At 32.0% G+C, this 26494-nt stretch overlaps 1 protein-coding gene and 1 long non-coding RNA gene across 5 annotated transcripts; one reads left to right on the top strand and one right to left on the bottom strand.

Annotated features, from left to right (window-relative positions):
- Positions 1–715: 715 nt before the first annotated feature.
- Positions 716–24222, top strand: LOC132717898 (uncharacterized). Of its 3 annotated transcripts, none has more exons than XM_060701477.1 (6): positions 716–801; positions 9550–10009; positions 16891–16962; positions 17727–17931; positions 18778–18861; positions 19717–24222. In XM_060701477.1, exons 2-6 carry the CDS (start codon positions 9596–9598, stop codon positions 21855–21857), a joined length of 2916 nt encoding a protein of 971 aa, XP_060557460.1. In that variant the 5' UTR covers positions 716–801; positions 9550–9595; the 3' UTR covers positions 21858–24222. The 3 variants fall into 3 exon arrangements, with proteins under 3 accessions (XP_060557460.1, XP_060557459.1, XP_060557461.1); XM_060701476.1 differs by having other exon boundaries at positions 716–842; XM_060701478.1 differs by lacking the exons at positions 716–801; positions 9550–10009 and adding an exon at positions 11137–11957.
- Positions 10517–15044, bottom strand: LOC132717899 (uncharacterized). Of its 2 annotated transcripts, XR_009624005.1 has the most exons (4): positions 14654–15044; positions 12489–12684; positions 11882–12000; positions 10517–10891 (listed from the first exon to the last, which is right to left on the bottom strand). It is a non-coding gene; the product is annotated as an uncharacterized LOC132717899 (long non-coding RNA). The 2 variants fall into 2 exon arrangements; XR_009624004.1 differs by lacking the exon at positions 12489–12684 and having other exon boundaries at positions 10530–10891.
- Positions 24223–26494: the final 2272 nt, after the last annotated feature.

Below are 26494 nucleotides of genomic sequence, written 5' to 3'. Positions count from 1 at the left end.
CATTTAGATATTAATCCATTCTGGAAAGATGTTCTTTATAGCTATTATGTTTTATCTCTAAATGTAAAACCAGAAAATAGTAAACAATGTTTTTCAGTTCATTTATGGCTTAACCCAGGAATTAAAGTTGGAAATTCAAGTGTTTGTATTAATAGATGGATCTCTAAAGGAGTTCTGTTTTTAGGTGATCTTTTAAATCAAAATGGAGATTTTTACACATATACTGAATTTTTGGAAACTTATAATATAAGGAGCAACTTTTTGGAATATAGAGGTATGTTAACAGCTGTAAATGAATTCCTTGAAGTAAATAATATGCAACATTTGCTAAAAAAACTTAGCTTCTATACACATATTCCGCAAACTCTAGCACTAATAATTAAGGATAAAAAAGGGTGTAAATCAATCTATAAAGCAATGCAAGATGCAGGTCATTTTCCTAATTCTTTACAAAAATGGCAAGATGAATTAAGAGATATCACAGAACCAGGATTTTTTGAAAGGAATTCAATATATGATATGAGTTATAAATTTACTAAAGACCCCAAAATAACTTGGTTCCAATTTAGGATTAATCATAGAATACTAGGAACAAATCACTTGCTGAAAAAAATGAATCTTACTAATGAAGATGCTTGTACTTTATTTAACTGGTCAGCAGTTTCCTATATATCTATATCGTCAGCTAATTCGTCAGCAGTTTAGTATCGCCCGGAAAAAATACTACATCCGGTCAGTTTTTCATAGCAACGGACCGCGTCGTAAAAAGATTTCCCAACTGTTTTCAATTGAATGTTACAGGTACATTCCGATGAATATTTATAGAAATTTCATTTAGTCAGGTGAGTTATATCATCAATATATGTCGTTTATGCGGAATAGATTATAAGTATGAAAGGAATTATGCCAAAATGTAAACTTATTTCGACTTTCACCTGTTTAATTCACGAATTCGAAAACCTACAGTTGAGTTCACACTAAACTTCCCACCCTTGTGCACTTCTAGTGCACTAGAGCTGAACTAGAAGTGCACACCGTGTGCACTTCTAGTGCACTAGACTATATGACCATGCTGGCCAGGGAAGGTGACACCTAAATGGTTTATTGGATAATTGCATATCAAGTGACAAGGGGCATCCATTGTTAAGCGCAGCTGTAAGAAAAAAAAACTTTGGGAATATAATTATGGCCTAGTCATGAATATTAATAAGTAAATTATAAAATCAGCAGTTTTAACATTTTAGGTGATATCATGTTAAAGCTTAAATTAAAAAACAAATTTATTTTATGATTTTCAGTGGATTACTGATTTAGGCGCAGTCTAAAACGCGGACGCCTTAAGCGGACAATATAAACATATAGGGAAAACGCTGACGATATAGACAAAGAGGAAAAAAGCGGACGATATAGATATATAGTGTAAAATGACTGAGCATAGTTAAATTCATATTAAAGGCTAATAATTGGCTTTTATAAAGTAATATCTGAAAGATGTATTAATTATAATAATTAAAAAAGACTTTATTTTATTTATTTGTTCAAATTCTTATAATAATTAAAAAGACTTTAGTTTATTTATTTGTTCAAGTTCTTAAATTTATGTTTTTTATTTGTTCATGTTAATTGACTTAATAACTTTTAATTAAACAGTACAAAACATGCAACAGTCACGTGCGGAAAACTGAATAAGGGCACAAGAATTAGTTTGAATATATTTGAACAGTTTGCATACGCAATTCGCGGACAATATAAACATATAGGGAAAACGCTGACGATATAGACAAAGAGGAAAAAAGCGGACGATATAGATATATAGTGTAAAATGACTGAGCATAGTTAAATTCATATTAAACTTATTTAATGGTAAAACTGTTAATGGTAAGGTATATATACGGTCAATTTTTGTGCACATCCCTCATTTCCAAAAAAAAGTTACATGCTTTGAATTCATTCCATTGCTTACAAAGTGTTAATTTGAATTGGATTATTAAATTATTGTGTTCTTTAACATTTAAAGTGTAATTGTGTAAAATATTGTATAAAGTGTTTTCACTAAGGCATTGTTAAAATGGCATTCGTTGTAGGACACAGTCAAGTAAAATATATGAGTGATTATTTGTGTCAACATTCGTACAGTGTGTTTTCCTATCCTGGATATAAAACACGCCAGTTTTGTTTCGAAGAGGACATTTTTGAAGTTGCTCCATATTTTTCGGTAAGTTCATATCAATGATATCCCCCTTTGTAATCTTTATCAACCTGAATAATATATGAACAATCATGTTATGTTCTACCAAACAATAAAACAGTAAGAAATGTATAAATTATATATTTATGTATATACTGATTCCATTTTTTTTATTTAAATAAAGTGTCCACGTGTCACTTGTATAATCCTGCACGTGTTTAATTTAATCATACACATGATACTTTATACCATATTTCATCAAGTCGAAATAGAAAACGCGGACAATATAGACATATAGTGAAAAAGCGGACGATATAGATATAGAGGGAAAACGCTGACGAAATAAATGTATAGAACGGGAGAATAGAAAACTGTTATGAATAAAAAAATATCTGACTTCTACAATGTATATAATTAATTTATATCAATTAACTTTCTTTAATTCATAATATTTTTATGTTTTATTTATATTTTATCCATTAAGTTAATAAAAGAAACATTCTGATATAAATACCAATCAACTAATTAAAGTATCCACGTGTCACCTGTGTATTTGACTTAATCACGCACCGACACTTGTATATTTCAATTAATCATACATCTCACCATTGTACAATTAATAAAGTGGCTACAGAAAATGCGGACAATATAGACATATAGTGAAAAAGCGGACGATATAGATATAGAAGGAAAACGCTGACGAAATAAATGTATAGAACGGGAGAATAGAAAACTGTTATGAATAAAAAAATATCTGACTTCTACAATGTATATAATTAATTTATATCAATTAACTTTCTTTAATTCATAATATTTTTATGTTTTATTTATATTTTATCCATTAAGTTAATAAAAGAAACATTCTGATATAAATACCAATCAACTAATTAAAGTATCCACGTGTCACCTGTGTATTTGACTTAATCACGCACCGACACTTGTATATTTCAATTAATCATACATCTCACCATTATACAATTAATAAAGTGGCTACAGAAAATGCGGACAATATAGACATATAGTGAAAAAGCGGACGATATAGATATAGAAGGAAAACGCTGACGAAATAAATGTATAGAACGGGAGAATAGAAAACTGTTATAAACATCTGGCTTCTACAATGTATATAATTAATTTATATCAATTCTATTTCAGTGTTTTGTAATGTTATTTAAATCGTTTACATTAAGTAATTAAAAAAAACATTTTTTGCAGACTGTGGTCCTGGTTGTTGTCTATGTAATTTACCTGAATGCCTTGATGATGCATGTTGTTGACACTTAATTGTCGTTAATTTGCAACACGTGTCCGTCACAAGAGTATACGTCTATTCTAAATTTCTATATCGTCCGCTTTTTTCCTCTATATCTATATCGTCAGCGTTTTCCCTATATATCTATATTGTCCGCAAAATGCGTATCATGTTATCTCTAGCTAAGTGCCGACACGATTAATCAGTAGCGTGTTGTTCACACTTATATAATTACCGTTAATTTGCAGCACGCTTCTGCTCATATTGTATCAATAAAAAACAACAGCCCGTCATTACTTATTTATATCAATAATTTATGATTAAAAATTACTCTTACAAACTTTTGATTTTGAAAAATCAAGGCTTTTTTTATTTTGCGAACAAAAATTTTGTCCGCCTACTGCACATAAAGGCATACAAAAAATGCCAAAATGAAATACATATCCTTAATTACATATCAGCTGTTGCCAATTTAGTACCTTCATTGTAATTCTAAGGACGTTCATTTGATCCATTTGATTCATATATTAGTTTTCAATATTAAGAAATTCCAAAAATGTGTCATATAAATATAAAATAAAATTCATTGACATTCAATCATAAATTACTTTAATATTTCTCCCAATTTGCTAATTTATTATATTTATTTTTTTTATATATTAAAGTATAAATCCAATTACACGTCATTTTTATAAACTTCATCAATGCCCAAAATCATCACCAATTAGTCTACACTATATATCTATATCGTCCGCTTTTTTCCTCTTTGTCTATATTGTCAGCGTTTTCCCTATATGTTTATATTGTCCGCTTAAGGCGTCCGCGTTTTAGACAGGCCCACTGATTTATCCGTGAAAATTATATTTGATAATTTCACAGTGAAAATTATCAAAATATAATTTCACTTTTTTCAATGACGAAACTACTTTTTTAAGATTTTCCCCATGTGGTACCTCAATTTTATTTTTACTGACAATTCTGACAATATCAGGCTGTTTAAAGAAAACGCAAAGCTGAAATTGATAATCAACTTAAAAGTCAAAAGTAATAAAAAGAAGAAAACTTACTTCTATTCATTCAAATTCCAATCACCAAATTTCATCTTTAAATTTTTTGTTTCATTTTTACAGTCTGACAAATACATTCCTTCCACATGCAAACTGCTCTTGATGACATTTGGGCACATTAAAGAATCCTACGAGCAATAACTGCCGTACGCTTTATGAAAAATTGAAAAGCAATGACAGCTATCACCTCGTAGAACAATTAAACCACCCAGCGTTCCGCGCAAGCTTCCAAGTTTTCCATTTCCAAGCTCCTTTTCTGTATGTTTTCACATCTGTCAACACTTATTTTTTGTCTGTTTCAATCCTCAAATATGTTTTCTTTCTTTTAAAAAGGTGTATGACTAACAAATCCAAATGATATCCCTCTGAATCAAACACAATTATTTTCCTCCCGCTAAACGCCGTTTTCCGATAGCTCTGGGGAATTCAGCCTAATGGAATGGAATAGCGAACTCTATGTTTTTGGCATTTTTTAATTAAAGTGAAATTAAATAGTTATTTATTTGTAAGAAAATAATCAAATGTCATTTTGTAAATAAATTTGTACAAAAATAAAGTAAATATCCCGAAACAACCAATTTTCAATCACAACCTAAATTTAAACACATTCTTAATTCTGTGGCGCTGATGTCATGTCTGACTAAAGTACATAAAGTCACTTGTTGTATTAACTAAAACACTTGCAGGAATGCCATACTTGATTAATTGTCAGATGTTATCAGAAAAACAATAATAAATTGTTTATTTTAAGTGACACAATGTAAATTGCCCAACTTTAACTATCTCAAAATAGCCACTTGTTTAAAATAGTGGTAAAAATTGTTCCAAGCAAGTTCATTTTTTATGAAGTATTAGCTACAGAGTTTTACCATTTACCTCAGTCTTCGGTGTATTTAAAACATTTATTTAATATATGATGCACCTCTAAATATTCATCAGACTTTACGTAGGGGTCCTTATTGATAAAATCTTAAATTGTAATAAAGTTTTTTACAGGTGATGATTGTAAAATTAATCTTTGTAAGCGATACCATTTGGCAGATCTAGACAAGTTTCCATATTTGGTAATATTATAAAGTGGGGAAGGTACAATGGCTGTAATAATTCATTAATTGGATGCATTTATCATTTTGCACCCCAAATAGCGTACTGAGAAGTGACACCTTAAACTGCCCTTTTTATACACATTAACAGTAGTCATACCATACATTGTACTGTACATATGTGATAACATTTAGTGTAAGTTTTTTTAAAATCCTGTAAAAACTGTTGAAAATCATTGAATAGACTGTTGTGAAATTTTCTACAATTTTTAGTAGCCCTGATTTATCTTGAACAAATTCTTTAGTGGTGATTACCCTGCTGTTTGAATTTAGGTTAAAATATCACTGGGAGTGACCTGAGTGGGTCATATCGTTTTTATTGTTTTTCTAAGAAAGATTAAGACATATTGAAAATGTACCAACCATAAAATGAATAAATGTTGATAGATGCATTAATATGATTATCTAATATGAATTTAAAGCATAATTTCCCCTTCCATTTATTATTGGCTAAAAACAACTTAACTGATTGAATATTGGTTGTTCCGGGATACACAAGTTACCGCAGAAAATATCTTTATTTATTATGGAAGATGCCACTACGACAGTTTTAATTTTATTGATTTTCATAATAAACAATTTTTTTTTTTTGAAAAATTTGCAATAGATATATATAAGGAACATTGATATTTTCCAAAAACATCAACTTTTTTCAACTCAAACGGTAAAATAATGATAGAAAAATAGATATAGATCATGTATTAGTGTTATGTACTTCATTTGGTATAATTCCCTAGAGCTATATACGTAACGCACCGGAAAACGGTGTTTAGCTAGGTTTTCGTAAAGGTCAATCACTTTATACCCTTGATTGAAATTATATCACTTTCAAAAAAAAATAGTAATTAGTTTATCGATAAAAATATCTCAAGTTCAATAATTCTATCAATATCTAAGAAGTACGATTCCACAAACATTGTTTCTCTTCTTTCTCAAATTTTAAATACGACAGAAATGTATGGTAACAATTGAGGTCTAGTGAGGAAGAAAGAGATTTAGGTATATTATATGATTAGGATTTGAAATTTCGACATCACATAAGTAATTGTATCAATAAAGCAAATAAAATAACTTGATTGGTTAGAAATACCTTCTTACATGTAAATATAAAGCATTTCGGAAACTTTATTAAACACTTATAAGACCACACCTTGAATATGAAAATATTATTTAGAGTCCAAGATTTAAAAAAGATATTGAAGCAGTCGAAAGAGTTCAAAAAAGAGCAACAAAGATGGTTCAATGTATCAGAAATTTATCATATGTAGAAAGATTAAAAATTTTGGAAATTCCTACTTTGGATTACAGAAGATTTAGAGGTGATATCATACAAGCATGGAAATTATTAAATGGGAAGGAAGATATAGATTATAATGTATTTTTTGAAAAAGCACAACTTGATAATCATCACATCAGAGGAAATTCCATGAGGTTGAAAATAAAATCATGTAAAAAGGAAATAAGAAAACATTTTTTCTCATTAAGAGTAGTACCAGAATGGAATAGATTACCAGATACTGTAGTATGTTCACCAACGCTGAATTCGTTAAAAAACAGACTCGATAAGGTTATAATAAACAAATTATATACTGTTGTACCAGATAATAATTATTGGGTGTCAGACCTTGAGGGGTTTACAAGAGATTTCTGATCTCGCGACCCTACGCTGGATAAAGAAAGATAAAAGATAAAGAATACAGAAAAACATACGAGCCCTGTCACGATAAAACCAACATAGTGCGTTTGCGACCAGCATGGATCCAGACCAGCCTGCGCATCTGCGCAGTCTGATCAGGTTCCATGCTATTCGCTATCAGTTTCTCTACTTGTAATAGGGATTGTAAGCAAACAGCATGAATCCTGATCAGACTGCACGGATGCGCTGGCTGGTCTGGATCCATGCTGGTCGCAAACCCATTATGTTGGTTTTGTTGTGACGCGGCTCGTATATAGAACAAGAATGTCGAACGACACATATACCCCCCTTTCTAGCCATTGACTCACATAATTGGTAATTTTATTAAAGAAACTTGCCAAAAATGGGTACATGGAAGTGTTCAATTATGGAAAAATCAACGGAAACCATTTTGACATTTAAGGCCCATGTGACATTGACCTTTGACCTAATGACCCCTAAATCAATAGAGGTCATCTAATACTTATGACCAATAACTAGGTGAAATATGAAGACTGTGATGAATACTTTTCAAGATAATCAGCGGAAACCCTTTTGACATTTAAGGCCCCTGTGACCTTGACCTTTGACCTAGTGACCCCAAAATCAAAACGTGTCATCTACTAGTGATGACCAATCACCATGTGAAATATGAAGACTTTGTGATGAATACTTTTCAAGATAATCAGCGGAAACCATTTTCACATTTTAAGGTCCCTGTGACCTTTGACCTAGTGACCCCAAAATCAATAGGGGTCATCTACTAGTGATGACCAATCACTATGTGAAATATGAAAACTTTGTGATACATACTTTTTCAAGATTATATTAAGCTGAAATTATACTGACATTTAAGGCCCCTGTGACCTTGACCTTTGACCTAGTGACCCCAAAATCAATAGGAGTCATCTACTAGTTATGACCAATCACTATGTGAAATATGAAGACTTTGTGATAAATACTTTTCAAGATAGTAAGTGGAAACCATTCTGACATTTAAGCCCCTGTGACCCTGACCTTTGAACAAGTCACCCCAAAATCAATAGGGGTCATCTTCTACATATAACCAATAGCTATGTAAAATATGAAGACTTTGTGATAGTTTTCAAGATAATGAGCAGAAACCATTCTGACATTTAAGGTCCCTGTGACCATGCCCTTTGACCCCAAAATCAATAGGGTCATCTAATGGTTATGACCAATCAGTAAGTGAAATATGAAGACTTTGTGTTAAATACTTTTTAAGATAATTAGCAGAAACCATTTTGACATTTAAAGCCCCTGTGACCTTGACCTTTGACCTAGTGACCCCAAAATCAATAGGGGTCATCTACTAGTTATGATCAATGACTGTGTGAAATATGAAGACTTTTGTGATACATACTTTTCAAGATAATCAGCGGAAACCATTTTGACATTTAAGGTCCCTGTGACCTTTGACCAAGTGACCCCAAAATCAATACGGGTCATCTACTAGTGATGACCAATCACTGTGTGAAATATGAAGACTTTGTGATGAATACTTTTCAAGATAATCAGCGGAAACCATTTTGACATTTAAGGCCCCTGTGACCTTGACCTTTGACCTAGTGACCCCAAAATCAGTAGGAGTCATCTACTAGTTATGACCAATCACTATGTGAAATATGAAGACTTTGTGATGAATACTTTTCAAGATAATCAGCGGAAACCATTTTCACATTTTAAGGTCCCTGTGACCTTGACCTTTGACCTAGTGACTTTTGTGATACATACTTTTTAAGATAATCAGCGGAAACCATTTTGACATTTAAGGTCCCTGTGACCTTGACCTTTGACCTAGTGACCCCAAAATCAATAGGGGTCATCTACTAGTTATGACCAATCACTATGTAAAATATGAAGACTTTGTGATAAATACTTTTTAAGATAATCAGCGGAAACCATGTGGTCTACCGACGGACAGACCGACAGACGGACCGACAGACAGACAGACCGACATTAGCAAAACAATATACCCCCTCTTCTTCGAAGGGGGGCATAATAAATAAAACAGGTTTATTACATGTATTATCTAATGTATGATCTATTTTTTTAAATAATGCTACATTATTAAAAAAATGAATTAAACTTTTTTATTGTTTCTATATCCATTATTTATTGATATTATATCGGTTTCACGTTAAATCTACATTGGATTTACAGTGATTCAACATTACATTTTGCTTTAATATTCAACAATAATTCTACATTTATTTTACATCAATTCTTCATTGTATTTACAGGTGTAACATCAGTATAAACAAGGACACTTTATTGTAATGCCTGGCTATGGCTTCTGCTCAACCTGGTTCATCATCTTCAGCTCAAGCATTTGATAATCGGGTATTTTTGTTCCGCCTTCAAATGCTTATTATAGATGGTGGACTTACAGTTTTAAGAAATTATGTAGATCAGGCACTTTCAGCTCAATCTATTACTCTTAGCGGATGTCTTGCTAATGAAAAGACCGCTATCAATGATTTGAAGAGACGCAAAATAATAACACAGGTGCAATATGATTTATTGTTTCCACCGAGTGGCACTGCTTCAACGTCAGATTTGGACATCACACTTATCATTTGTCTCATGAGAAACTTAAAATGTTTCAAGTTAAATAAAAAGTTTAATTGGAACATTTCACCAGGACAAAGTGATACTTCCATCGAAGCAGACATTTGTAGACTGAAGAATTACAGGAACGAAGTAAGATTTTGAATAGGCTTTTGTTATTTTCAATTTTAAAGTGAATCCAGGTAGCAATTAATAGTAATTAATTTGTCCTATTGTACCGGTATTTGTGCAGAAAAAATGTCACTCGAACGTAAAACATGGGCAGTATTCAAAGAGTTCTTAAAGTAATTTTGAATATTTGCTATTCTATTAGGACGATTTGTTTCATTATTCCGGGATTTCAATCGAGATATTTTAAAATTGCATAAGAATTGATATATTGAGTAGAAAAATGAATAGATTTTTTGTTTGAATGACATGCCTTTTGTAAGAACAATGTGTATGCCTCCGAGCATATAGTAATTGAACCGTCCGTCTGTCCGTGCGAGGTTTACCTTAAACGGCAAGTTTGAAGTTCTTCCTGTACCAATGGTTTTGTAATTTTCACACTTACTAATCAATATAAAGTGCATGATCTTGGTAAGTTACATAACCATGGTTTCCATTTTTACCTTTCAGCACTTTGAAAGAGAATATGGTTAACCTAAACCTGTCAGTTGGATAAATCTTAAGTTCTATCTATATTAATGGCTTCATAATTTCACACTTACTTGTCAATACAACGTTCATGATAGGACTCGGCCCGGTGAATTTTCGTACTATTAGTTCTATAGTAAATCAGTCAAATTTGAGGTTTAATTCTGGATTCCACTGTTCTTGATGAATTATATACTGTCTTCAACTTTAAACATTAACACTATCTAAGTCAAATGATGCCCAAAATATAATAGGTTAGCCATCTACTTTTTTCAGAAATCTTCATTCTGTTGTAACACTGTTTAAATTCACCACTTTAAAAACTCCTGACAGCTGGTGGGTAGTACATCTTTAATCCTTCCACCAACAAATGAGTTCCTGGAGAATACACAAAAAACAACTTTTACAGTCATCATATAACACACAAAAACTACACACATGCAATAAATACACTTTAATTATGACCAATCTAACAGACTAACTAGAGATGACTTAAATTGGGCCATTTCATAATTTTAAAGAACTACTTTCTAGACTACAATGGGTTCGGTCTAATTCTGTACCGGGTTGAGACCTAAATGAATCCAAAATTTAAGTTAAGCCAAACTTTATACTCATTTCCTAGTAATTTAGTGTCATACAAATACAGTCATATAGGTTTGACATGTCTCTAACAAATTACATTAATGCGGTACAATTTCTTAAATATGAACCTTCATGCGAAAAGTCAGGCTCGGCCAATAGAATTTTACGCAAAAATTTATATTACAAATTCTGTCATATCTTTTGATTCTGTAAATGGATTTTCTTTGAATAAAGTTTAATGTTACCGGCTAATGTCATACAGTTACTTTTATGAAAGAATAAGACCTTATTGCTTAAAAATTGTAATAGAAACTCAATTTCTTTAAATGAGAGCATGAAATTTTGGGTTAAAATACAAGTAATCACAATTAAATGTGCTTTTTTCAATTTTTTTTCCTTCAATATTGTAATAAAACTTACTGATTATGATTTTTACCTATATACCATGGTAAATAAAGTAAAGAACCAACATACACACCCTACATTGTTTGCTTAAGATATCAATAAAGACAAACAGAGGTAATCTTAAGGTTAGCAAAGAGGTTACCAAATCACCATGGGCTATGTCTTTGACAAAGTAAGATTAGCCAACTCTCACACAAATAAGGCTTTAAAAAGATGACACATACCGTCTCCCACTTTAAATCATTGAGAAGTCTTAATATAGTCAGAATTAGAGATATTTTCTCCTGAAATACATCAAAATAACTACCAAATATTGCCCGAGCATTGGGAGGCGCTACCGTCAATAGCTGAAGTTTCAAACTAGACATAAGTTATTACCTTCTCAATGTGTCCTGACAAAGCTGCTGCCAAACAGAGCTGAAGGAGTCCTTCCATAGATCTTTAACAGGATAAGGTAAGGTCATATACTCAAACCCAGGCTTTGGTAACTGCATGGTCTGAAAAAATATGCAACACTAGTACATGCCTAAGAAAATTATAAGGGGCATTTATGCTGTAATTTTATTATCTGAAAAAGAAAGAAAATAATGTCTTAATTAATAAATGGCTAGATTTGCTAATTCACACAGGAGAGATTATATAAATATTGTGTGCTGAAAAATGCATGCCTGCATGAAAATAGCAGTTTAGACATTATAAACCTAACTTAATTTAACTGCTGTAGCAGCTACAACAACAACAACAACAACAATCATATCAACTGTGTTATTCTAAATGAGCCAATTATCCATAAAATACATTGTTTAATGACTAGAAAATCTTTTATGTGTATATATTACTAGCAAATACATTCTGCAACACAGCAAAACATCAAGTTTCACTACACTGAAAATGCCTATATTTCCAAAATATAAATCACATTTGTCCTGTTCAATTGTTAGTTCTTCTTCATTTAAATACAGGACAATAGTGAATATTTACATACTGATTACTACAGCATCAATCCTTTGCTGAAACATCAAAACATATAATGTGTGGTCCATATGAGCAATAGGCTACTATGGTGCTTGTTCGAATCCCATGGCCGGTGAATCTTGGGCCCTTTAGAGATCTCTGGAATGAGCTTGCCAATCACTTTTTTTACCAATGTAACCAATCTGAAACCACACACTCCCCAATTCCTTCAATGCATAATTTATCCGTAATTTAAGATGCATTTCTCTAAAAATTATCATTTTCTATATAAATCTTATAAAAAATAAGCTAAATTTATAGTATATTGCTTAACACAGGGTGCAAAAATAAAATTTATCAATTTATAAACTGCTTTTTACAAAATTTAAATTTCATTTTTTAGCTCGACTATTCGAAGAATATGAGAGCTATTGTAGTCGCGTCAGCGTCAGCGTCCGCGTCGGCGTCTGCGTTGGTTAAAGTTTTTTGTAAAGTCAAATATCTCAATTATTGCTTGAGATATTCAATTGAAACTTACAATACTTATTTATAGTAACAAGGTACATTAGATTGACAAGTTCGATAACTCTGCCTACAATATTGACAGAATTATGCCCCTTTTTAACTTAGAAATTTTGGTTAAAGTTTTTTGTATAGTCAAATATCTCAATTATTGCTTGAGATATTCAATTGAAACTTACAATACTTATTTATAGTAACAAGGTACATCAGATTGACAAGTTCGATAACTCTGCCTACAATATTGACAGAATTATGCCCCTTTTTAACTTAGAAATTTTGGTTAAAGTTTTTTGTATAGTCAAATATCTCAATTATTGTTTGAGATATTCAATTGAAACTTACAATACTTATTTATAGTAATAAGGTACATCAGATTGACAAGTTGGATAACTCTGCCTACAATATTGACAGAATTATGCCCCTTTTTAACTTAAAAATTTTGGTTAAAGTTTTTTGTAAAGTCAAATATCTCAATTATTGCTTGAGATTATTCAATTGAAACTTACAGTACTTGTTTATAGTAACAAGGTACATCAGATTGAGAAGTTGGATAACTCTGTCTATAATATTGACAGAATTATGCCCCTTTTTAACTTAGAAATTTTGGTTAAAGTTTTTTTGTATAGTCAAATATCTCAATTATTGCTTGAGATATTCAATTGAAATTTACAATACTTTTTTATAGTAACAATGTACATCATTTTGCAAAATTGCATAACTCTGTCTGCAATATTTGCAGAATTATTTGCCCCTTTGAAACTTAGAAATTTTGGTTAAAGGTTAAAGTCTTCAAAGATATTTACTTGAAACTTTACACATGTACTTAGGGTCATAATTTGAGGGTCATAACTGTATGTCACTGACCAAGTTCCATAACTCTATCTAGTATTAAGGCTGATTCATATCCCCTTTTCTACTTTGTCTCCTGGTTAATGTTTACATGCAAGTTTTACATATCTCAATAACTATTAAAGATATTTATTTAAAACTTCACATATGCATTTAGGGTCAGAATTGTAGGTCACTGACAAAGATCCATAATTCTATCTTGCATTTAGGCTGATTTTTCTTCCCTTTTTCAACTTAGAAATTCATGGTAAAGTTTTGCTTGTAAGCTGTTATCTCCATAACTACTGAAAGGTTTGTGCCTTTTTTGGGACAATTTTATGCATTCATAATAATAAAGCAGTGATTTACTTGATAAAAAATCTTAATAACAAGCCTTTTGTACCTTTTCTGTCAATTTTATGTATGCATAGGTAATTAGTATTATTATACTCAATAAAACACCCTTGTGACATTACCTTCATAATAGTCAAGCCAATACTGTATAATTAGACTCTTTCTAAGGCCTATAACATGAATTTATAAAAAAAAATAGTCCTTTTGTGAACTTAGGAAATTTAACATTATCAAGGCTCTTTTACTATCAAGCACTTAGAATAGTCGAGCGTGCTGTCCTACCGACAGCTCTTGTTAGTTCTAAATTTATTTTTACAGTTTTAATTCAATAAAATGTGGTTAATCTTTCATGCAAAAGCTCTGTACCCTTCTCCCTGCTTACTGACACAGTAGCAGACATCTACATTTGAAGGGGAGATAACAACAACAACATATGTCCCAATTTAAAATGTCAAAATTTAAAATTTGAAATAAAATTTAAAATTTTCAAACCTGTCAGTAATCCTTTATTTTCCTGACTTCTATTCATAAACACAACACTGATGCAAAGTTTCATCCATATCCATCAACCAGTTCCAATTTTTGACATTTCTTATCTTGGACTCGGTCCGGTGAATTTTCGTACTATTAGTTCTATAGTAAATCAGTCAAATTTAAGGTTTAATTCTGGATTCCACTGTTCTTGATGAATTATATACTGTCTTCAACTTTAAACATTAACACTATCTAAGTCAAATGATGCCCAAAATATAATAGGTTAGCCATCTACTTTTTTCAGAAATCTTCATTCTGTTGTAACACTGTTTAAATTCACCACTTTAAAAACTCCTGACAGCTGGTGGGTAGTACATCTTTAATCCTTCCACCAACAAATGAGTTCCTGGAGAATACACAAAAAACAACTTTTAAAGTCATCATATAACACACAAAAACTACACACATGCAATAAATACACTTTAATTATGACCAATCTAACTAGAGATGACTTAAATTGGGCCATTTCATAATTTTAAAGAACTACTTTCTAGACTACAATGGGTTCGGTCTAATTCCGTACCGGGTTGAGACCGATATTATACATTATACTCGTACGTATAAGTTATATAACTGTGCCATCCATTTTTCCCAGTTATTTCCCTTGTTCACTTTCAAAAAAGTGCCTTGTATGGTTAAGCTTTTCAGACAAGTTAGATTTATCTTTAACTTCTCCTAATAACTTAATTTATTTATTGATATATTTCACATTTGGTAGCTGGAAACATTTAATGGTCCTATATTTTTGTAGAGTTAGGGGTCTCTAGGGTCAAGGTCACTGGTGTAAGAAATATATTTAAAAATTTTTGCTCATACAGCCTTAATTTTGAAGTTAATGTATTTCACGTTTCAAACAAACATGCCAAGTCTTCTTTCGGAATAGGTTAGGGGTCATTTGGGCCAAGGTCAAGGTCACTCATATCAAATTTATATTTAAGTACTTTAACAGGTGTTACCCTTATTCTATTGACACATGTCTTTTATATTTGGTAGGAACATAAAATTGAGCACTTCTCCTTTGGATGGAGTCAATGTCACTAGTGTTGAAAGTAGATTATTAAACTTTTGCTCACAGAGCCTTTATTTATTGACATGTGTATTTCATATTTGGTAGGAAGATAACTTGCATGATATTCTTCCTTTTGATTGAGGTACGGACCAGTGTGTCAGGATCACCAGTGCTTAAACTAGATTTTCAAACCTTTGCACACAAAGCCTTTATTTATTGACACATGTATTTCATATCTGGTACGAAGATAACTTTCAAGATGTTCTTTTGTTTGATTGAGTTAGGGGGGGTCAGTTGGGTCAAGGTCACAAGTGTTAAAAATTGATTTTTACACTTTTGCACTTATAGCATTTATTTATGGACAGATGCCTTTCATAATTGGTAGGATGATAACTTGCATGGTATTCTTCCTTTCGATTGAGTAAGGTGTCAGTTGGACAATGTTAAGGGTGGCAACAATAGATTACTACACATTTTCTTAAACAGCCTTTATTTTTTGACTGATGGTTTTCATATTTGAAAGGATGATAACTTGCCACTTTTGACTTGACTGAGGGGTCAGTTGGATCAAGGTCACCAGTGCTAAAAATTGATTTTAACGCTTTTGCCCATAGAACCTTTTTTTTTATAGACAAATGTCTTTCATATTTTGTAAGAAGATATCTTTCAAGGTCAAGGGTGTCAAAATATATTTTTACTTATTTGCTTATACAGCCTTTATTTATAGACTGGTGTTGTTCATATTTGAAAGGAACATAGCTTGGATGGTCCAGTGCTGGGAGTTTCAAGACCAATGTCCAGTGTGCTAACAATAGATTGTTTACACTTTTTATACAGCCTTTGAAATTTTAACCCATGTCTCATATTTACAAGGCACATACCTTAGGTGTCCTTTAAGTTTGTATGGAGACTGGGGTCACCGGTTTTCAATGTAGAGTCTTGCATTTACATATATTTTGATAAGAATGAATATTTTTCAACTTCATCACAAGTCATCGCAATGATTTACCAACTTATAAACACCAGGACTCTATATATTAGGTTATATTACTGTTTGAAGTTTTTTGTGGCAATTTTTCTGTAAACACTGAGTGAATGGGTAAAGAATTTTTGATAATAAAGTAACTGACAAGAATCTCAGCTGGGGGCATTTGTGTTTAACAAACAAGTTCTTGATTATCTTCAGATTTGTCATATATCGACCACTACAGGGATACAACATAATGACTTTATTTCAAAGTGGAAAGAAATCGAACAGGTATATACATGTATTAAATTTTAAATGCACATTATGCCACATAAACTATTTTTTCTCACTTTCTAAGAAAGGGTTAACATGCATTTTATACTGTTTAAAAAAATTGTTTAAGAAAATGTACCTGCTTGTTACCTGAAAAGAGTAGCGATTAATGTGAAAAAATTGGCATAAAAGTAGCAACATATAAACAAAGTAGTATTCGGATTTCAATACAAAATACTAATTTACTAACTGTAACTATTACCAAAATCAACAGACGAAAAGATGTTTCAGTTATTTGGCCAATGGGTAAGTTATTGGATTCTATAAAAGTACATCAATCTTAAAGGCATAATGGACCTTATATAATTATTTTAAACTTATGATACAGTGCTTGTGTAATAATTTCTTTATCACTTCTGAAACCGAAAAATAAATTTTTGGTCACAAGCATGGTCAGTCTGCATAACAGTGCTCAGTTACTGAAAATAACGTTCTATTTTTTTTATTTACAATTCATCATATCATTTTTTATCTAAAACATTTTCCAGTGGTAGAATAAATCTGTTAGTGTCATTCTAACACATGAGATAGAGAAGATTGAGAAGATCTGAATTCATCCAGATTATAATTTACTTTACCTATATCATCAGGCCAGGACTGCAAATCTCAAATGCAAGAATATTGTACTTTTGCTTGAGAAGAAAATATCTAAATATATTTACCTTCTTGACAACGCTAGCCAATTATCAGTAACATAATTATCATGCCTGTACGCTTTGCAGATTCTCCTTAGATTCGATAAAATGTATCCAATAAAAGACTTTCAACAGACGATTACAGACTTTGGATCCATCCCTCTTGATCCAAAAACAGAACAAAGGGTAACAGATGAAATTGAAAAATGGGAAAAACACGATAAGGATCTAGAGCTTCTGAAAGCAGATTTTGAAGTTTTGAAGGAGACTGTTGAAGACTTAAAGACAAAAGGTAAGCATACTCATATTTTGTTGATATAAGGAATTATAATTATATTGGATATTAATGCGTTGCTATTTTGATTTTGACAATCTAAAGATGAGCTTAAATGAAAACATGTGGGGCAATTGCACAAAATTGTTCAAAATTGGTAATAGCATAGGTGTGAACTAATAATACGTGTTTAATTGGCATGTCAAACCCCACATTTTCTAAATGGTATATATTTGCGACTTAGACGGACCTGATTTTGCGTGCATCATTTGACCTTTTAATTCTTAACATAAATTGTATATATGTAAGGGGTTTGGTCTACATTACTGATTCAAACTTCCTCTAATTATGGGTTTGTATCAAATAATGCTTATAGAAAATAATCGTGTTCGGACAAAAATGTACGCCAATGCTCTCCCACTCACCAAGAGGGGACCCACGATATGACACGTTTTTATTTGAATTGGTATATATAATATAAATTAAAGCAATCAAGTTTCCTTGTAACAGGATCTTCAGTTAAAAAGCTTTCAAATACTTTTCAAATACTTACAATTGAATGATGCATTTAAAATAAACAAAAATCTGGAAACAAAGTAATAAAAACTAATAAATTTAAAGACTTGAAAGAAACGTTTTCAAATATTATAATTTGTATAAAAAGATAGGAACGGTCTTTGAAATAAATTTTAATCGATTTTAATCCGTTCATATCAATAAAGTGATGATTATCAATTTCATATTGACATTGTCATATATATTGACATATTATATTGATGACTCAAACAATAAGATATTTAACAGCATTTTACAATTCTAAAAACTAATATTGAATATCATTTTGTGTAACCATATTTGTTTTAGATGAAAGAAGGCATGAACACAAGAGGAAGGGAAACATTTTTAAGAGGTTTTCTGAGTGGATAAGTTATCGTAAGATGAAAAAAGGTAACTGACTCAGACAAGTCTATCTAATGATACTTTGTGCAATCGGATCACCTCGGCCATTATTTATAATGACCTCTGACTTAATATGGATTGAAAATATTAATCGATGTAATAAAAAAAGGGTCTGCAATTTTGATGTAGTTTGGTTGTGTTTAATGCTTCTAATTCAGATTTTGATAACGCCTGGACTTTCTTATGTGTAAAATGACTGATATACCTGGTTGAATGTCGTTTTGTTGAGTCCGAGATACAATATGCTGGGTCATTATTCCAATATGCTGGGTGGAAATCCCAAATGTGCTCAGTTATTGAAGTGTTATGCTGTGTGATCATTATATTTTATTAAGCCAAGTCAAAATATATGTTCACTAATTGATTTGTTTACTGTCTACATTTATGCTAGCATTGCGTAAGATACGCATAGAGAGATGCCACCGGACCAGTGCTCTTAGTAATACATGCACATAAAATAAAATATACGACCAGTGCTCGACCAGTATTTCACAAAATCTCATAATGACTCTTTCAAAACTAAATGATTGCTAGTAAACTTCTTTTTGGTGCAAAGCTTGACCTTATAAACTCACAACTAATTGTTTGTTTTACTTCCTGTAGCATTATGTGATCGAACATCATAAAGACAACGGTAAACTGGTATCACTGTTTCAAATATGTCTTATTTTGTTTTACATATCTCTCATATGTATTGCATACAATATCAAATCATTAAAATATTCTAGTTCATTTGGAAATTATACTACATTGTAGTTAGTAATAAACGGGATACAATATTATCAGAACGGAACTTAACGTTTAAAGAAAATATTGATCAACATTGCTCTTCTCTATTTTCAGAACTTCAAGGCGACCTTATTAAATTCTACAGAAACAGGTGTAGTTCAATACCTCTCTCTCCGCTGGTTGAAGAAGTTGAAACACCTCTAGCTGGGTTCTACGTGATGCCAGATTTAGTTGCCATTAAACAGTCTAAGTCTTTTTCAAGTGACGTGGAGGAGAAAACGCCAGTCAAATCTTTACGGGACCTGTTTTCGGTTGGGAGCGGTAATCAGCGAGAAATGTATTTATCAGCAGACGCAGGCTTTGGAAAAACTGCTTTTTCAAAATACCTTACAGTCACGTGGTGCCAGGCTCATCATCAAGACAAAAACTATTATTTTTTTAAAGATGAGGAGTTAAAAGCTCTTTCTGACTTTGAGTTCTTATTTTTGGTATTATTAAGAGATTGTTCTGATATCTGTAGCATAGACAAAATGATTGAGCAGCAAATCATTGAACAACTTCCTACGTCAGTATCACTAGAAGACATTTTACGTAAAGAAACGTGCTTGATTATATTAGACGGTCTTGATGAATGGATCCATCCTGAAAATGGTTGTTCCAGACGAAATGAAAAAATCCCACATCGGTACGTACGTGAAAAGTGTGTTATCCTAACGACTACGCGTCCATGGAAATTTGGAGTTTCAAATCTTACAACAAGTCAGATTAACAAGATAGAGATGGTTCAACTTAGTGAAGATTCTACGAGGCAACTTGAGAAAAATGCTATAAGTAAAATGACCGGTATTCCTGATGGTGACGTATTGACGAGTAAAATACGGGACTTAAATAAAGTGATACTTGATTGTGACCTTCAACACATGCAAAAGATTCCACTCCTCCTCATGTTTATCACTTGCCTTTGGTGCAACGGAATTCCCATAGGAAACTCGAAATGTGATGTTTACACCCACATCATTGAATTTCTTTTATCAAGAACAGCAAAGAAACACCCGGAAATTCAACCATCTTGTGATTATTCTGCCTGCGATGTCCCAGAATATTTCAGAAATCAGAGCTTTATTAAAAAGTTTATCTCCCTTATAAAATCATTATCAGAGCTAGCTTATCAAACATTATTTAATAAAACAAAAGAAAACACGCTGGTATTTGACAGATCGGTTGCTGAAACATATCTCAAAGCAGACGACATAAAAATAAGCCTTTTCTCAGGAATATTGTCAGAAAGTAGGACTAAGACATTAATAAAAGAAATAACTAAAGTGTCATTTTGCCACAAAACAGTTCAGGAATTCTTTGCCGCCATATTTATAAGTTCACACAGTGACGTTCAGAAAATTGTTCTAGAAAGATGTAAAAATGTTCAAGACATTATGGACATGTCAATACTTTATGAATTTACAAGTAAAATAGATGCTGACCAGATGTGTGCAATATCTAATGATTTGATGTCTGTGATAAATGAACTCGAGAAAACACGCGATTATAGAACTAGGACAGGTCGCGAGAACTTAAGCAATAATCCATTGTATGACATACAGAAAATGTTTATGTCGTTTTTACAAGAAATGCCTGAAAGTGAAAATATTCATTTATGTTTACAAGATTTCTTCATTGACTACGACACCGAGGACAGTAAGCAGTTACAACGTTTGTTAAAACAAAATAAAACTAACATAAAATCACTTTATATAGACATCTCCTTGTCTCTCAACAGTTTAAGTGAAATTACACATGTAGATTCTTTCTCTCTCACAGATCTCAGTCACATACAGAAACTTTACTATTCGGGTGACAAGACGAAGGAGGCTGAGATAAATCGGATATTGTTTCCCAGTTTACAGTACGTATCTTTGTGGCGTGGTAACTGGACAAATGATGAACAAAATCTGAGTGAAAATTTGGCGCAACTACAAAACTTACAATATTTATATATCTGGGACTTTACGTTATCTCACAAAATACTGGAAACATTTTTCAATTTTATCTCCGATCAAAAATCAATGAAAGAGTTAACATTGAACGAGTTACACTGTAAAGAACATGGCCGCAATAAGTGTAAGGGATTGAACTTGGACTTTTCTCAACATTCAACTCTGTCAAAGTTACATTTGCGGCAGTTACCTAGGCTACAATTAAATACATCAACACCATCATTAGTTGATGTTAGGTTGTACGACATCCAGTCTGATTAAAATCAGCTCGAAATAACGCTCCGCTTTTAGATCTGGTCGCGACCATATACGACATTATTTCTGGTGACTATTCACACAGCCAGTCATCGGCAAACTTTCATAAATTTGATGGCGATGTGGTTTCTTATTTAAACCCTAGGAAAACTAAAACTGAGCCAACAGGTAAACTGGCAAAACAATCTTGCCTATTAAAAATTGACTCTATTTTTTCAAGTAATTTGTTAAAATTACTTCAAACATTTTTTATAACAAAAATCAACACTTTGTTTAACTTCCAAGGAGAAGAGTATTTTGATACTTCTTTCAATGACTATGTAAAAACCCGTTTGATTGCATGGCTAAAAATAGCTTTATCGGGAAATCCGAATAATAAATAAGGCGAAACATATACGGTCGTCATCAGATCTACATAAAAGAAATAAGTAGATCTTAACTTTAGTCAGATTGTATGACATCAATCTAGATGAAAGTTTCATTGTTACTGTCAGACACAAAGTTGAATATTTAGGATAGAAATGTCTGCAGGAAGTTTACAGAAATAGAACTTTATTGCCGTGTTGGAAAATCTGCCGCAGTCAGTTACAGTAAAGATGGCCGCCATAGAACCGGAAACAGAATATGAATATAGAGAAAATATTCGGTAATCACAAACTTTTCATGTGATAGAAGATGACAACGACGACCGGGGTAGGATTGGAATCCAGTAAAGAATAAACAAGAAAAAATATTTAAAACATAATGAAGAAATGACTGCAAGACTTTGAAAAAAGTAAAAAAAATTAAAAAAAACCTTAAATACATAATTGTGATTGATGAAACGTAATTTAATGTTCGATATTAAGCATTTAAACAAGTCATTTTCTTATTAATCCAACTGACAGTTGTATATAAATAAAGTGATTTAAATGATAGAAAATGTGTGTATAGGAAATATTTTTACGAAACTTAATGGATAGTTGGATAAGGAAATATTTAACAGATAAGAGATTTATAGTGATTAGTTTACACATTTTTTTATTTTTGTAAATACTCATATGAGCCGTGTCACGATAAAACCAACATAATAGGTTTGCGACCAGCATGGATCCAGACCAGCCTGCGCATCCAGTCTGATCAGGATCCATGCTGTTCGCTATCAGTTTCTCTACTTGTAATAGAGTTGGTAAGCGAACAGCATGGATCCTGATCAGACTGCGCGGATGCGCAGGCTGGTCTGGATCCATGCTGGTCGCAAAGCCATTATGTTGGTTTTGTCATGACACGGCTCAAATAGATTTCTTTAAAGTTAATCACATTCTAAAATGTGCTTTAAGTTAAAAACAAGCATGAATTTTAACATAAATATTGAGGAATTACACTTTTATTATATTTTCATAAAACTTTGGATCCAAAATGTGAAATAGATTTTAAAATTTAATTAAAACATTTATGAAACATAGATAGTAATGGACACATGTATATTTTACGTGAGCACTTGAACTATAACCCACACCTCACCTCCATAAAGAAAATACACACATAATCAATTTATTTATGCAGTATGTGAAATTAAATTAAATCTTTAGAATAGGTTAAATGTTTATTATATTAAAGCATTTACATAATCACACTTATTATATCCAGTTATAATTAATTGAAATTTGTGGAATAATTGCAATTTTAAGTACATAAAATGTTTCATTTTTCTTATTTCCGCTAAATTAGGATGTTAAATGTTATAGTAAGGATCTATTTTTTCGTATTTCCAAATACAAGGCAAGGAATAAAGTTTCCATATCATTAATATGTTTAGCTTGGAGGAATATTTGTATTTAATGGAACACACCGGCAGCGCAACTTTACTTTTTTATATTTCTTCCAAACTTTAAGGTATGACCACTCTAAAAGGACACTTTAAGGAACTGAAAAAATGACAACATTGGTCAGATTTATGCCTTAAAAGACACTTTTATGCACAATTTAAACTTTACCGTACAGTAAACGAGTTATGGTCACTTTTAATGAATTTAGGCTGAGGTTTTACATTTGGGCCTTTTTTCAGAATATGGAATCTTTGAATAGTCTATATAATTATACCTCAATATATCTTTCAATGTTAAACTTCCATAGGATTATCATGTGTTCTGATTGAATATCACCCTCCAAAAATGCATAACCACGGGAATATTTCTTATATCATCCTGGGGCACATAACTATTGCTGAACTCCATATTCAGCTAATATTTAAGTTTAACTAGAATTTGTTACAATATGTTTTTAGTGTAAGGGAGATAACACCTCAACTTTATATAGAAATGTATAAATCATTCTCGAACTGTTTTTTGTTCAACTTATTGTTTTGAGCAAAATTAAATTGTAAAAATGATGATGTGTATTCTATTTATTTCCTTGACTGCGTACTTTATAAATATTGTAGTTATAGGTTTGGTCTTTCAGAATGATAAAATGAATAGCACATGGCTGTCGGTGTGATAGTGATAATCCACTTCTCGGGTTGATAATATTCTCTATCACCCTGACAGTCGTGTTTTTAATATAATATTATCCGTATGTGAGAAGAAATGTTTTCTCGTTAATTATTGTTAAGAAACAAATAAAAGCATTTAGCAAAAGCCTTAAATAATGTGTTGTTAGGGTAACATGCTCTCCAGTAATAAGTATGGAAGGTCGGATTTTTATGCTCCCCGAAAAATTTCGGGGGAGCATATAGTCGGCGCCTTGTCCGTCCGTCCGTCCGTCTATCCCCACTCACAGGACAGTAATTATGTGGCTAGAGGGACAATAGGTAACTGTTCTTTCTCTTTGATGTCATTCATTCCGTAATGCTTTTATGTGGCTATTTTCTTTTGTGTGGCTAAAAAGAACAATAGAGAGAACAAAAGAGTAGCCACATTATTACTCTCCTGTTAGAACGTCCGTCTGTCCGTCCGTTGTCTTGTCCGGAGTATAACTTGAAAACCCTTGGAGATAATTTGTTTAAACTTCATACAGTGGCAGAGGGCATTGAGGGGGAGTGCAGTGTCAAAGAACCATAACTCTATTTTGCCCGGTTTTTGAATTATCTCCCCTGATAGAAAAATCTTGTCCGGGACATAACTCTTAAAGTATAAGAGATATCAACATGAAACTTTGTAGGTGAATAGATCTCAATGGGTAGATGTGCAATGCAAAAGAACCATAACTCTGTTAAGCCTCATTTTTTAATTTGAGCAAACTTGATAAAACACTACCCAAGAATGCTACAGACAAAGTTTGGTGATCATCCATCAATTAGTTCTGTAGGAGAATATGTTAAAGGTTTTTTTATTTTTAGCCCTTGAGACCCCTGAAACCGGGCAATCAAAATAATATTAGCAAACTTGATAAAAGACTACCTAAGTATGCTACAGACAAAGTTTGGGGATCATCCATTCATCAGTTCTGTAGAAATAGACGAAATAGGTTTTTATATTTTTAGCTTTAGTGACCCATAAAAGGGGCCAATCAAAATAATATGAGCAAACTTGATAAAAGACTACCTATAAGAATACTATAGACAAAGTTTGGTGATCATCCATTCATTAGTTCTGTAGAAGATGTTTAAAGGTTTTTCTATTTTAAGCCCTAGAGACCCTTAAAAGGGGCCAATCAAATTAATATGAGCAAACTTGATAAAAGACTACCTATAAGAATACTATAGACAAAGTTTGGTGATCATCCAGTAATTAGTTCTGTAGAAGAAGATGTTTAAAGGTTTTTCTATTTTTAGCTCTGCTTACCTCAATTAGAATGACATGAGCAAATTCCAGTGTGACTGTCACAAGGATCCTACAGACCAAATTTGAAGTAAATCTGCTTAGCAGTTTCAGAGAAGAAGACGATTGTTGACGCATGCCGACGGACGACGGAGCATCCCCCTTTGATACTAATAGCTCACCCTGAGCCTTCGGCTCTGGTGAGCTAATAAAAGGACCAAAAAATAAATAGCACTGAAACGCTTTTCGCTCAAAACCGGTTTAGAATTGTACAAAATCCATTTCCGAATAACATCTGAGTAAACTTCTTTGTTATCATTTTGCAGATTTGTCAATTTTAAGTGTTTCACTTGATGTTCGTTTGATTTTGAAATATAATGTGTTAAGGCATTTGGACCGGAGTGGAACTCATTTAATACAATATAAAGAAGAATAACTTGTTTATCTGTTACTGTTAATGATTTTATCATCATTTAGATCGGCCGGGTAAAAGTAGGCATTGGCAAGGGCAGTGGTCTATGGAAAGCCTTGACTGTCTTATAATTATAAACCTAAACGTTGTTATGTCCTAATAGCAATATATTGAGTCAACCTTTCCTTATACAATGTGCACTCATTAATATATTATGTGGATCCATTTTTATATGTAGTCAACTGAACAATATATGATGTCAACGTGCTTTTATATGATGTCAATCTATCATTATACTTTGCTTTTTTTGAATATATTTGTGGATTTTCCTTTTTATAAGGTCAATTAACAATATTTGTCAAGCTTTTATATGATGTCAGTCTGTTTTTATATGATATGAAGTTATGAATATATTATGTGGAATAAGTCTTATATAGAGTCAACATTAAATGATGTCAACGCGCCCTTATATGATGTCAATCTATCAATAT

The sequence above is a fragment of the Ruditapes philippinarum genome, unplaced genomic scaffold (assembly GCF_026571515.1).
Source record: "Ruditapes philippinarum isolate M1 unplaced genomic scaffold, ASM2657151v2 ctg1424_1_1_1_1, whole genome shotgun sequence".
In the NCBI taxonomy this organism is placed as follows: Eukaryota; Metazoa; Mollusca; class Bivalvia; order Venerida; family Veneridae; genus Ruditapes; species Ruditapes philippinarum.
This window is presented reverse-complemented; position numbering and strand designations above follow the sequence as displayed.

Excerpts from the sequence above, each read along its gene's own strand:
- LOC132717898 (XM_060701477.1), top strand. The coding sequence starts at position 9,596 with ATGGCTTCTGCTCAACCTGGTTCATCATCTTCAGCTCAAGCATTTGAT. Across the intron at positions 17,932-18,777 it reads TGAAGACTTAAAGACAAAAG|ATGAAAGAAGGCATGAACAC; the intron begins GTAAGCATACTC and ends TATTTGTTTTAG. Across the intron at positions 18,862-19,716 it reads TTATCGTAAGATGAAAAAAG|AACTTCAAGGCGACCTTATT; the intron begins GTAACTGACTCA and ends CTCTATTTTCAG.